The 14,760-nt window shown below is 47.8% G+C and overlaps 1 protein-coding gene across 16 annotated transcripts in view; it reads right to left on the bottom strand.

Annotated features, from left to right (window-relative positions):
- The window catches only part of RAPGEF1 (Rap guanine nucleotide exchange factor 1), a 106,003-nt gene that overhangs the window by 63,558 nt on the left and 27,685 nt on the right, over positions 1-14,760 (bottom strand). For 2 of the 16 annotated variants that reach the window (XM_080927107.1, XM_080927108.1), the window contains exon 2: positions 14,102-14,133. The exons of the other annotated variants lie outside the window; for them this stretch is intronic. In XM_080927107.1, coding sequence (XP_080783233.1) covers positions 14,102-14,129 — 28 coding nt within the window. In that variant the 5' untranslated portion in view covers positions 14,130-14,133. The remainder of the gene's footprint in view (positions 1-14,101; positions 14,134-14,760) is intronic. 16 annotated transcript variants of the gene reach the window in all.

Raw genomic sequence — 14,760 nt, 5'->3', positions numbered from 1 at the left:
AATCAAGAGAGTGGTTGTGCTTGAGGCAAGGCTGCTATCTGGCATACAGAGGAAGACACACACTTCTGGGGACACATTTCTCAAGTCTATATGTTCTTTACATGTCTGTCTTCAATGTGTTTTTCCACACTGGCAGGGACAAAGCATCTGGGCCCAAGGACCCATCAGGAGGCTCTCTCGGCTTCCAACACTGGCTGATCCTCAAGGCAGTGAAGGTCACACTCTGCTCTCCACCTCTTACTGTTTCCTTACCATGTCCAGGGTTAGGGGACAGGGACTTCTACTCATTGACCTCTGAGACCCCAAAAAGTACAAAGTCTCATTTACCTTGGACTCTGGCACTTAGCTCAGTAGCAGACGCAAGCACACATAAATCAATACATGCTCGTCAATAAGTACAGAGAACCAGTGAATGAATTCTGTAACCTGAACTACTGCATTCCCTGAGGTACCACCTGACTAGAGGTGACCAGCAGCAGCTGTGTTCAAGATAGTCTAAGCAACAGAGGACAAAAGCTGTCCCTTACACCTCCTCTAGGTCTCTAGAGAATGGTGGATGTTTTAGGTCCTTACTGTGGAGTCACGGTTAATACCACTTTTACCCCATTTTACCTAAAATATCAGCACCCAGCAGACAATTTCGTACAACTGCTTCTGAGTTACTTCCTATTTTTCTTACATTCTACTGTGGTGTAGAGTTTACACTTTCAGCATGTTCTATGCACACAAGCCATTTTCAGGATGCTTGAATTAGACAGGGTTACTCTGCCCCTCCCCCCTTCCATGCCAAAAAAGTTCCCAGGACTAGGTTGGCTATACCTGCTTCTAGGTTACACCCCTAGCAGCACACAGCTGTGGAATGCAATCCACTCACCTTTAGCTGGGCTCCAGGCTAGGAAGGACTCCCACACTTATGCTAGGAGCTGCAGGGCCAGAGTAAGTAGCATGGGATGGGCAGAGTACTGCAGGATCTGGGAGAACTCTGATAGAGATGTGACCGTCTGTTCTCTCATGAATCCTGCCCCCCCACCCCAGAAACAGAGGCCATGTATCAGGCCATGCAGAGCAGGCACTAAGTAACATAGGCTCCAGACTCAGCCTCCTGGCCAAAACCAGCACAATCCCTTCCCCAATCCTCGCTGAAAGAGCATCATAGCTACCTCTCCCTCCGTTTATGAGGTGTCTCCATTAATGCCAAGTGTGCAGAGTGCTAGACAGCACAACTGGCCAGGGGCTCATGCTTTTGAATTATAGATACAAGTCACACTGATTTGGGCAAAATCAGACGTCAGTGATTTAAGGTCACTTCATTCCCAGTCAATGTGACCTCTCCCCAACCCCAACATCACTAAGCACACAGCACTGTGTTAGGTGGCAGTCCAGGCTATTTCCCATCAGAGGCTTTCTGTGCCAGACCTCATTTGACCCCACAGTTACCCTTCAGGTGTGTTACTGCACACAAACCTTGAGGCTGAGGAAACAGACAGGGCAGTCTTGGTGCACTTGCCAACCGGCAGTGTCTGGTTTGGCAGCAGAGTGGTATGCACCCTGCAGATGACTCAAAGCAAAAGTCCAGTGGTGGGAGGGCTTGGGGTCCACTTTTGTCCCTGGAGGAATTTTATTTCCTCCAGGTAAACTCAAAAGTTTCCTTCTAACAAACCAGCACTTATTAGATGCAGAGTGTGCTTTGTAGTCAGGTTTCTCATTGTGCTCTCTGGAACTTATGCCCAGCATGGAAGTTGTCTGCTAGATGTGCTCACAGTCCTGAGCAGAGACCAAGTCTCTACTAGTTGAGAAGAAAGACTTTCTGGCCAGCAGCGCTTGTAAAAGTAAATTGGCTCCGGGGAAAAGCAGTCAAAGACTGTTCACAGTAGCAGCACATCAAAGGCAGAAGGCTTGAGAGGAGGAGCTGAGGCCACACCCTGCTCTCTGACCAGGAGAGGGTAATGGATAGGAGGTGGACTTTATTTTTAAACCTCAGTGGGGAGAACACACAGTTCAGGGATGCCTAGAATTGCCAGCATCTGGCTGTAGAGAGGGGAGGGGTTTTCTGATGTTGGCCAGGTTTCCAGTGCTACGTGTGGTCTGTGAGCACTGACAAAGCTTTGGGCCTGGCCATCTCTTCTTCCGCTAACTCTCCTCTTCAGCTCCTCCCAATCCACCTCAGTAAAGGCTAAGAAAAGGCTTCAGTAAAGCTATCCACTTTCACATACCTGTTGGGAGTATTGGGTGAGGGAGAACTGAGGCAGATGATGTCTGAAGTAGGTTCAAGGCTGATCCTGTCTGAAAACAAAGGCTACCAAAAAGCCCATGAACGCTTCACTGAAGGGTCTCCAGGACAGAGGACACTGTATCTTTTGGAGAGGACTTATCTCTGGTGACAGCACATTTTAGGCTTGTTTTGAACCAGGACGTCTCCTGAAGCAGATGGCTCCCTTACTAGTCTTAAGGTTCACATCTTGGCAGTCACAAGGCCAGGGGAAAGACAACAGAAACCTGTCTTGTCCACTTGAGAGTTTGTCTCTGATCCCTCTTGTTCATAAGCAGCGTTACAGATTCTGGGTTGGCCCATTCCACTGACTATATCTTGGCTGAAGAGACTCCAACCAATTCCACATTGTCCACTTCAGGATACAGAGGGCCCTGGGGTGAGCAGGGATGGAAATCCTGTCCACAGGGGCTCTGCCAGCTAGGGAAATGCCTCCTGTGAGCTAAATGCTGATGGGGTAAATAAAGGGCTTATTTTAGAGATCCAGAAAAAGTTCATGGGAGGAACATGTGAGTCCAACAGACAGTGGATCGGGGAGGGCAGGGTCTGATTGGGCGAGAACACGCATCCTGAGAGAGGCACACACCTGGACACCTGCATGTGTGGCCTATTCCCACAGCCAACATTCTTTACAGGTCACAGTGCACAAGCAGGTCCCAAAGTCAACTGCATAGGCTGAGCCATGAAGTAGAGCAGAAGGCTACAGGAGTATGGCTGTCTGATGAAACTAGTAGAGACCAGCCAGAGACAGCACCTCCTGCTGTTGGCACAGCAAGGTGCTGCAGTACGTTAACGGTGACAGATGTCACTAACCATGTAATGACACAAGCTGTGCTTCCTGCTCAGGTCCCAGAACCTGAGAACCATGATGAGCATGCAGGTGACAGGGAAGGGTGAGCCATTTCTGAGGGAAGACAAGAGATGGAGGCTTTGGACTACAGTGAGAAATTATTACAGTTCATGCACAACTGTGAGACCCCCAGGAAGATGTGATTCTGTACTCTGTACTGTTCACCAATTCTATGGTAAGTTCTTTCAACCAAGCTGGGAAGAGGCTTGGTCTCTTGGAACAAAGTGACTCACTGGTGATCCTAGAGTTCCATAAGCGCTCCTTTAAAATCAGATCTAAGGGAAAGAGGCAAGGTTGCAGGAAGAGGAGGGAGGGCTCTGAGCAGGATCCATGTTCTCAGGGATGAGACCTCCTTGTTGGGAAACAAACCTATACCCAGAGAACATTAGCACTGTCCCAGCCATCAAAGTCTAGTTTACAACAGTCACTCTAGCAAGGAAGTAAGGCCGCGAAGGACTCTCCTATCACAAGTCAGAGAATCGGGGCAGCCCACAGCATTTCCTGCAGGTCTGCTTCATGTGACAGTGGGTGACCAACATGTTTTGGAGCAAAGAGGTCATGGAACTCCTCTTGCCAATGATTTGCTTGTATAGCCTCGGTTTTTGCTTCGTACCACTTTGGGCTGGGAAAGCACGCATATTGTCCTTGGGTCCTATTCTAGGGCAGTAATTCTCTAGAGAGATGAAGGTGGTCATAATGGCAGGGTTTCTGGGCTGCAAGAATATACCCCAAACCTAAGCATCTATCTACATATACGCAATCAAGAAAGCAGACACAGCAAACTGTTTCCTCTTGGAAGTCCTAGAGATAGTCAACACAGAAGCGAGTGTAGTGTGTGTGTGTTGGGGTGGTGGTGTTAACTTGTCCAAAATTGGCCAGGGAAGAGCCAAGAAGCCCAGGCAGCTTGCTCTGCACGGCACACTCCATCGGCTTGCTCAGTACCCTCTGCTGGCCCAAACTGTGGGCTAGTTGCATACTTGGTGGAAAACAAAGTAATCTAAAGCCTCACTAACACATTCTAGGAGGAAACTGATTTTACATGTGATATGAAAAACCTTGGGATTTCTTAACAGGGGAAAAAAATCATTTGGGAAGGAAGGACTCTGCCAAGGGCCCAACAGCCCAAAGTATAGTCCCTCCAGATCTTAAGGAAGCAGGACTCCTACAATGCAAGGCCTTGCCCCAGCATGGGAGACCCTAACAGACCTTCCTCAGGGGAGGAGGGTAGGGATAGAGAGAACCCACTGTGTTTGATGGAAATTTCCAGGAGCCAGGAAGCGGCCATTGAAAGAAGCATAGAACTTCCTCTTCTTTCAGGAAACCTGGGTTTGTTGTGATTCACTACTGTGTCTGAGAACCTGAGTGCTGTCTGTCAAACACTGAGATCTCAGATCCAAGGATATTTTAATCAAAGCGCTACCGTTCATGTTTGAGAAGTCACCCAAAATTCTTGCTCTGAATCTGTAAGTGGGTTTATGCCCCACAAGAGAATTATCAGTCAGTAAGCTCTGCATGAGTTTTTGAGACTGCCTGATGAATAATGTTTAGTTCCAACATCCTTTACAAGCTGAAGCACTACCACAGAGCAGGGGTTGAAATATCTAGTTTTTATGTCCTCTATAGGAAGGGGTTGAGAGCAGTGTTTTGGGTTAAGTCTGGGTTGGAAACACCGTAACAGAGTGCTGTCTGGCTTTGGTCTCTAAACACCTCTTACCCAAAGATAACTTGGATTCAGCTCAGATCCACGCCATAAATTAGCCCTGGGCCAGTTCCTCAGAGCACCAGAGGTCACAGAGGTGAAGGGCTGCAGTATGGGAGAGCCTACCACTGTGGGTCTTCCTCCCTAGGGCTTTCCAGAAAGGGATACTTAGACCTTGTGATAGCTGCTCTAGACTGCAGGCTCCTGTGAAGGCTTTCCTGCGAGGGGAGTGAGGAGCAAAGGAGGGAAGGAGGACTAAGCAGAGGTACCCTCCTCCATCTTCCACACAAGTCTCTAAGGTGGGCCAGAGGTCTACTATGGTGGGGTGGGAAACTAGCAGAGCATGTGCTGAAGACGAGCATGCTAGGTCAAGGGGAATGGGCAGAGAGCAGCTGGGAGGAGTTTATCTTAGGCTGTAGGATGGGCTTTCTTGGTTTCCATCAGAGAGCTAATTCTGAGTCTAAACACTAGACCAGAGTCTGCTAGACATCTGTCTCTCATCTGCCACTCATGCGCTCTGGTTCTCATGCACAGACAGATCCCAACTCCCATAAGGGAGGTAAGGGCCATGTACAGGCAAATGATGCCTAAAATGGCACTCTTGGGCCTGTGTGTCCCCAAGGTTGTCAGACAGAAGTGGACCGCAGAAAAACAACTGGGCACCCAGTCAACACCACTGCAACCTGCACATAGCACAGTTTTCCCTTCTCTGAGTGTTGCTTCAGTCACCAGCTCTGTCAGCAAGCAGACACAATCTGCCCTAGCCTCTTCTCATATGGGAAGCATCAGGCCTACACACCAGAGGTTTTCAAAGTGTGCCTGCTTCCCCAAGGGACTTCTTACAAGTCATACACTGATCACAAACAGGCCAACTCCAGCAATCTCAATCTCTAAACTTCTAATAATCTATTATTTTTTATTTTATATGCATTGGTGTTTTGCCTGCCTGGATTTCTGTGTGAGAGTGTCAGATCCTCTGGAACTGTTGTTACCAACAGGTGTGAGCCACCACGTGGTGCTGGGAATAGAACCTGGAGCCTCTATTGGAGCAGCCAGTGCTCTTAATGGCTGAGCCATTCCTCTAGCCCCTCCTAAAATCTCTTAACAGTCCCTCAGGAGAGTCAGAGCCACTGTTAGAAGGCATTACCCATGAGTTCTCTTTCTACTGTTTTTCAAAGCCTTCCTTCCCTGCCCCTTTCTATCTGTGTCATTACTGACTTCATTACTACCTAACAAATGCAAAGTGTCTACTGTAAGCTAGGTGGCTGACCCAAGCGCCACTGCATAGATAGCACATGGGCTGTTTACTGGTTGGTTCCTGGTATATAGCCCAATTGTCTTTCCAGCCACTTTTCCTGACCCATGGTCTTCCTAAACACACTATACCTTAAGCAAGGTGCGGCGTACATGCTGGAGTGCAAGGTGGAACCCATACAGTGTTGGTGTCTCTGCACTGCTACATGATGGAGTAGACTGTGTATATCTGACTGGGATTTGTTTGATTGCTTACTTTATATGCTAGGGGTGAAGTGCAGACAGGAATGGAGCATGTGGCAGACAAGGACTCTGCCGATAAGCAACACCCCAGTGCTATGCATGTCCAAAGAAACATGGAAAACAGACTGCAAACATTCTAGAAAAATATGGACAGCAATAGCAAGATGACATTTCTTCTGTCTCAAACTATTTTAATGACTCATTGCTTCACAGGTCTTAAATGTTACTCTAGGTGCAAAATGACAAATACTAGGTGACATTTTCGGCAAGCCACTTTGCTTTAGGAGTTATACACAGGAAGTGCAAAAGCAAACTCTAAAATGCTCTCTACCCTGGGAGGAGGCGAAGCCAGCTACCACAGCCACAATCAGAAGGTCACTTCCTCTCTTCTTGGCGCCTGAGCAGAGGCAGAAGGCACTGACTCCCCCAGGGAGGGGGAAGCAGGCCCAGCTGCTAGACAGCTTCTTGGGGAGTCTTGCTCTGCACCAATCCCACTTTCCCTCTGGGTCAGAGTAAACTCTCCTAAATCAGAACAGCAGTAGGATTTCGCCCCTGGGGAGACGCAGAAGTCAGAGTTCACTAGCCAGCCAGCAAGCTCTCGTTAAACAACTCACCTAATAATTAACACACATACATGGCTACCTCTGCTCTGAAGCCGGGTCAAGGCAAACCGCAGTGCTAACATTCAGTTAAGAACAGTTCTTCCCCTAATGGTGGTGTTTGTTTAGGTAACAGACAGCTTAAAAGCATGCAATAGCAGAAGCATAAAGACAGATGTACTGCACCAGCTGTGGTTGTTTGGCTCTGGGTTTCCTGTTAGCCAAGATAAAAAGGTGAACAAGATGGGTTAATTTTACCCATTAAAAGAAAGCTCTTAGCTCAGAAGAGGGTAACTTCTTTGTACAACACTGCAGAAGGAATTGCAAGGAAAATGTAAAAAAGCTATGAACTTGGGTCTTCAACTGAAGACTTACTCTTTATAGAGTGAATAGTCTGACAATGTCATATATCAGACATTTCTTAGGAAATCTATGCTTTTTCCAGGAGCTGTATTTAACACAGAAATAACTCAGAGTGAACTTACTGGAAAGCTTGGTAGGGGTGGGGGCTCACATTTGTAGGTCCAGCACTTGAAAGGCTGCAGAAAGACTGATACGAGTTTGAAACTAGCCTGGACTACACAGTGAGCTTCAGAGAACTTTGGCTATAGATGGAGGCTTGTCTCAAAACAACCAAACCAAACCAAACCAGAAATCACCTTAGAGAGACTGCCTTACCCCATCTGTCTTTGGCAGAAGTGATTAAAGTCACTATTAAGCTCCACTTTTAAGGAAGGACCTAGAACATTAAGAACAGTTGGTGATACCTCTCACACACTTGGTTCCCACTACTGCAGAACAGTGTCCTAGAACTTTCACAGCTCAAAGCCACACCCATTAGCTCTGGGTGGTTTGAGGGTCAGGGATGGAGCACAGGCTAGCAGGAGCCGCACAGGCTGTGTTAATGGTGCTTGGGGCTTGCTTGTTGCTCATCTGGAGCCATCACTGAGCAAAGGCGCAAAGGTGCTGCCACCAGCAGCATTCAGTGCCACTCAATACCATGAGTGGTTTCTACAAAGTTGTTCTGGTGGGACACATCTACATGCACTGTAAAGGGTCTGTGACACTGAAGGTCTACAATAAGCTCAATATTTCAACACTGAGATTCAAAACCATGCAAAACTATAAAACAACCAATTGTACACGTTTTATTAAATTAACTATGTTAATTTAAAATCACTGGGAGATTTGAGAAGGTAGACCTGGACAAGGGGTCTGATGACCTACCTGTCAGTCACTGCTGAATGTCATTTACTCTTCCTCTGCACATGGCTGTTCAAAATTAACCATGTCTCAAAAGAGACACCCTCAGCTTCTCTTAACTGGAAGAAGCATGTAGCCACTGCCAGCTACCCCAGGGGACCCATTATTTAGCATGGACCCAGCTTAGGTTCTGACATAGCTGACTAGTTCACATATCACTGGCAAACAGTGCGAGGTCAGACACACACACACACACACACACACACACACACACACCCCAGGATGTTCCACCATCACATCTGGCAATTAATTTTCACATAAGTAGGAAATTAACTTCTCAGCCTTGACAGTGCACATACATTCGTCCCAAGAGCTTGATGACTGCACCCTGTGGGCTGCTTGGAGCAAGTGTTAGTTAAACCAAATGAGGACACCTGGCAGAGCAGTTTGGTAAATCACACAAGTCACTCATGAATGGAGGCTTCCTGGGACCTCCTAATGAGAACATTCTCATTAGGAGCCCAATTGCCCATGAAAAGAAAGAAAAATGAGCCATGAGGAAGCCCTTACTCCTTAGTTGGTCTATGTGTTCTCTTGTGGGGCAGAGCTGCCTGGAGAGGATGTGCAGAGACACAGTGTCAGCAAGAGGGACAACTTTCTAAGTGGACCTCTTTGGTCAAGTTATTCCTAGTAAAAACCCAAACCCCACAAGGTAAGAACTCTGGGGAAGAACTGTTATTTCATGCATATGAATACCTACAAACAACAGTTGAAAGCCCATGGTAATAAAAACTGATAAAGTCCTCAAACAACCCTGTTCAGTGTTTATAGATAAACCAGACAACAACAGGTCTCTAAGATTCCACATCTCACTAGCTGGTGACCACTGTCTATAAGGTCAAAAATCTTGGGCCAAATTCAACCCTCCCCCCAAAACCTTGTTCAAGCACCAGCTCTATCTACTTTCGTCTGGCTTCTATCTTACCCTCTAAGCACCCAGGGACTCTGTCTCACTACTCCATTACAAACTGTCTGCAATAGAACTCAACCTGTGAGTTTCTGAGTCTCTCCAGTGCTGTCTCCCATGCCAGGGTCTTCCTGTCATTTCAAGTCAACAATCTGATCTCTCAAAAAAATCCCTTAGGCACACATGCCACTGAAAACACTTCAAGACTACTCAGCTTGATGCTACCCTTAAGCTCTTGTCCGACAGGATGACAAGCCACCACTCAGCCACTGCACCTCTACCTCACAGGGCCTTTGCCCACGATTTCCTCCCTCCCCAGGGGCCCCCTGACCCCTCACCTAGTTAACTCTGACCTGGCCTTCTGAGCTCAGCTCTGATCTTTCATGGTGTTGTCTGGTCTGTAATTATGTCCCTACCCACTATTTTCACTTCTCAACCTAGGTTCCCTAAGACCCTAGAGCACTGCTTCTCAACCTTCCTAATGCTATGACAGTTTAATATAGCAAGTACCCCATGCTGTGGTGACTCCAAACCATAAAATTATTATTTTTTTGGTACTTCATAGCTGCAATTTTACTACTGCTACAAATTGTAATATAAATATCTGTGTTTTTTGATAGGCTTAGGCAACTCCTGTGAAAGAGTGTTTGATCCCCAAAAGGTCAGGACCCACAGGCTGAGAACCACTACCCTACAGCATCTACTGAAATAGTGAACCATTATGATTTCTCTGTGTATCAGGACCAGCCATGTGCCGTGCCCAGAAGGTTTGATAAGATAGGAACACAGTTGATTCTGTATTCCGTGGTTTAGGCATGGTGCTCTGGTTACCCCTTAGGTGTTCAAACGCTTGCTGAGAGAAAATGAAACAAGGAATTAAATTAACTCAGTGTCTTGCTTCCTGTCATTGCATGCACCTCATTATGAAGCCTTCTCCAATCTCCCCACAACTGGGACCATCTAAAACACACAGGCCACTATACAGGTTAATGGCTAGCTGCCCAGAATGCCCAGCAATGTCAGAGGGTACTCTGGATAAAACTAGAGAAAGCAAGCCAACTACAGCTGAACAGCATTAGTCCATGACTCACAGAGGACAGCACCTTTCCTTCTGTATCACAACTCAGAAGGGGTAGGGAGCAAGTTCCATCAAGCTAGGCCTTGGACTCCAGATCTGACCTTGATGGCATTTACTGAGGAGATGAAGTACAGGGACTTGTCGACCCTCACCACTGCCCCACCTCTAACCGACATTTGCACAGACATTTCACACTAAAACAATCATGGCAAAAATTGTTTTTGCTCCCAGACAGCCACCACTGTCTAGAGCTCACTGCTCCCACCACTGGTAAGGAGGCTATAATTGACTCCCAGGCAGGAATATTTTCTTTGGGTTAGTTCGTGACTCTGCCTCTGACTCAGGCTTTCAGGAGGCTGTGGGGGAGGGGCAGGGGCAACTCAGCTCACTTGCTTGTGCTGGGCAGGAAGCCTCAGATGTCTCCAGTATGGTGAATCTCTTCCTCAGCTCATGCAGCCAATGCTCTTTCTTTAAGAATTCCAGTTTAATAAAAAGGTTTTTATATAGCTAGACAAGCTTCCAACCCACAACCCAGGGGCATCGGCATGGCTACTGAGGTATTTATTTACATTTCAAGGAATAGAAGAAGACAGTGTATTTGACAGAGACCCATGGCTCATGGTTCTGATGTGAATTCTATGTTGCAGATGGCTCCAGACACTTTTCCAAGGGGACTATGACTCCATGATGCTCCCCCCATGTTCCAACGGAGAGCCGGATTCTAAGCAAGCAACTTGGCAAAATACAAACTATAGCTTGGGAACTAAAGGCAGACACCAAGCAAGGCACAGCTTTTCATAGCCTGGGCAGAAAGGAAATAGACAGCTGTCTGGAGCTGACCCAGCGAGTAGTTTCCCCAAGGTTCCACAACATCACTAAGGAGCAAGAGACTACCTACTGTGACTGCAAGTGACATAGGGAAGAAAGATCCTCACTCAGCCCAGCATCAGCTGGCTCCTTTAAGACCCAGACCCCACTCTCCTCCAGGGAAGGCTCAGTCTCCCTCCAAGGAGGGCAAAGCTTGTAGCTCCCATGCAGGCTAGAGTAAAGGGTCCTGCATCCTGACCAACCTTACCAGTCTCTCTGTCCAAAGAGAGTATTCAACGTGTTTGCACCAAGATTTCTACTATCCAATCAAATGCCATCTCTTTAGAGACTGAGACTGCAGAGCCGGCCCTTCCTAGCCATCTCCCAGCTGCTTTCCTAATGGGATGAGCTGGTGCTCTAAATGGTGGGGCACCCAGCTGGACACGGAGGAAACTGAACGGCTATGAGATGCAGAGGTCAGGATGCAGGCATAGCGTAGCCACTGCAAGAGAACAGCCCTAGGCTGAGGTGTGCACACTGTAGCCTCATACTGAGTGGACTATGACCCAGCTCTAACAGCACATCCTTCTTGCATTCAGGAAGCTGAGGGGAAAGGACTTGCCCAAGGATATACCTGTAGGAACGGAACCAAAGTTCCTGTGTGCCACTGCACACATCCCCACCTTCTGGATTCCAGCCCTGAGGAAGCCTGAAGTCCAGTGTGCCAAGCAAAGGGTGGTCAGTTACATGAGCTTTAGATTGAGGAGGCCTAAGCAGATAAGGCTATTCCCAGACTACATGCAAGGAAGCCCAGTGGCAGAGGTAGAGAGAAAGGATGCAAGGATGAGGCAGAACAGGGGAAGTCAGGAGGTCTGTAGTAGAGGAAGCTGGAGGAGGCCTGTGTGGCCACCTAGGAGGGTCAGCTGACAGAAAAAGTGAAGGAATAGCTGAGAATGGAAATGGGAATAAAAGTCCCAATCAAACACCACATGGTGATCGTGATGGGATTCCAGTAAGTACAGCTGCCCAATCATATGTAGTCTAACAGGCAGGCCAAGGCAAGATAATCACTGCTCCAGATCAATTCCTGTGATGAGACAATTACCAAAATTGTATTCATCTGCTCCAAAGGGGAGAGACATATACCAGGGGAAGGCAAGATAGAGAAGAAAAGGTACCCAGATGCTAGAGACCACACATGGGGTCCTGACTCTGCCAACCTTCTAGCCTGTAATCTTGAGCTTGGAGACCATGTTTTATCTGTGACCAGGGAGTTCTAGTCAGCCTCAAATGCAGCAGCACGGTCCCCAGGGGACAGTGACATACTGTGTGCAAAAGTGACCCAAAGCCTTCCTACCTATTCTGCACCCACACAAGTTGGCAAGGCAACTTTGCAATCTCCTCTCGGGAGCCAGAAGCTGTTCCCCTCTCTCTGCCCCGGCCAGGTAAGCGGCTGGAGCAGAGGGAGTCCTGGCAGCTGTCTGCAGGTACCTGAGGGACAGGAGCCCACAGTACAGCCTAAGCTGCCAGCTGCAGGAGTAAGACCGGATGCTAGCCACTTCAGCTCAGTATGGGAAAGGCAACTGCCAACAGGAGCTGTCTTAGGGAAGGGTCAGTGTGGCGAAGGGACAGTTAGCATCTCCTACAGCCAGCAGCAACCCTCTTAACCATGCACCTTTCCTTTTCTACTGTAGAGCTCAGTCACACCATCACCTCATTTTGTAGGAGAATTTCCCTTGGACTACCCTCCCCTCAACAACTGCCATCTTTGCTCTGTGCAGCAAAGCTCCTGGAAAGTCTGTATGCATCCTAGCTGTGACTCCCTTCATCCTCCTATCTTCAGATTCCGTGGCAGCCATGTGACAGGGCCCCAGGACCTGAGGTCAAGTCTCAGTCCTTAGGCACTAGAACACCAGTCAGCATCACCTGGCACCTCAGCGCCCTCCCTCCACAGCTGTTCATTCCATACTAGGCTCCAAGCTCCTGAGGCACCTACTTGCCTCCTACATTACCCCTTAGCTTCCACGAAGCCTTTCGAGGTGCTACCTGGTTTCTCCTTTCCAATGCTGGAGGCTCTGGAGCTCTCACCTCAGCCTCCACCTTCTCCAGCTAAATTCCCAGGGGAGCTTCCCTACCTTTATGACAACTTTCAAAGCCAACTCTTCTGAATCCCAGATTCCTTATTTTGTGTTCTCTCTCTCTCTCTCTCTCTCTCTCTCTCTCTCTGTCTCTCTCTCTCTCTGTGTGTGTGTGTGTGTGTGTGTGTGTGTGTGTGTGTGTGTGTGTGTGTGTGTATGAAGCATATATATACATATGGGAATGCAGAGGCCAGGTGTCCTGCTCTATTACTCTCTGCTTTATTCATGAGACAGGGCTCTTACTGAACCTGGAGCTACTGTGGCAGCTGGCAAGCCCCAATCATCCTGCCGCTGGCCCCTACAAGGCTAGAGTGAATGGTATGAGCGCAGCCCCACCTGGCCTTTTATATGGGTGCTTGAGATTTGAATTTAGGTCCTTATGTTTACATAGCAAGCATTCCTAGTTACTTCTTAGGTGTGAACCCCTATTCTTATACTCAACAGCCCAATGGCTACCTCCTAGATTTCTCACAAACATCTCAAACTCAGCTGAACTTCTGCCAGTCCCCTTATCTGTTCCTCTTGTAGTAGTATCCCTGCTGATGCACCGGGCAGAAACTTTGAGTTATCCTCGCCACCTTTCTCTTCCAGGTCCTTGCCCACATTCTCCCTATGCCAAAGCTCCCCCAACATTTCTGCAACTGTCTCCATAGCCTCATATGCTGTCACTCTCCAGTCTAGCTTGTCCCAGGGTGCTCCTGGGCTCCCACTGCAAGGTTCTCAGGCTGTTTCTTCTAGAGCATTCTAGCACAGATATCTACAAGACTTGGGCTCCTTTTGTACAAAGAATCTTTTAAAAACATCACCTATCAATAAAAAGCAGACGGCCAGTGAGCTGAGGCAGGAAATAGGAGGTGGGACGCCGGTAAGAAGAAGAGAGGATTCTGGGAAAAAGAAGAAGAGACCCAAGGGAGAGCTGAGGGAGTCCTGAGCAGCAGGAAGAGATGGTTGTTAAGCCAGCAGGTAGCAGAATGAGAACAGAATGAAGACTCACCTGGGAACACAGAGGAGGTCAGCAGCATGAAGCTGAGGAGAGACACAGAATAATTTGAATGATTAAATAAGTTGCGAGCTAGTCAGGGAATGAGCCAAAGCTTATGGCCTAGGTATTATTAATAAATAATTAGTCTCAGAATCATCATTCTGGAAGCAGTGGCTGGAAGGAAAAAAAAAAAACCAGACTTTTTTTTTTTTTTTTTTTTAAACAACCTTCTTCCTCCTACATAAAACTAAGAATCCCCAAGCACTGACCACCCTCAGCCTTCCTCTGCCAGTACAGGACATCTATCTCCCGAGACAACCTAGCACTAGTATGTGTAGACTCCAGGGGGCAGCAGTGATTTGTTTTCATAATCCATCCCCTGAGCCTAGAACAGTGCCTGTGTCACACATTCACTGGCTATCCATCAGAAATAGATTTTTCTGCCACTGAAATCACTTTATTTTGCAGAACACTTGCAGGGAGGATGGTTCCACTAAACTTAGTGCCTCAGCCCATTCAATGGCAAAGAAAACACCAAAGCCTGTAGTGTGGATAAGGTTCCAGAACCTCCCCATCTCTATCTCCCCCCCTCCAGACAAAGAAAGCTTGGACATGTGGGGTCACGTGGACCCCATTTAATCACAATAGTGGGCACTGTAGGTAGACACCAA

The sequence above is a fragment of the Micromys minutus genome (genome assembly GCF_963924665.1).
Source record: "Micromys minutus genome assembly, chromosome: 13".
Taxonomy (NCBI): domain Eukaryota; kingdom Metazoa; phylum Chordata; class Mammalia; order Rodentia; family Muridae; genus Micromys; species Micromys minutus.
The sequence above is the reverse complement of the archived record's forward strand: the minus strand, read 5'-3'. Positions and strand labels throughout refer to the sequence as shown.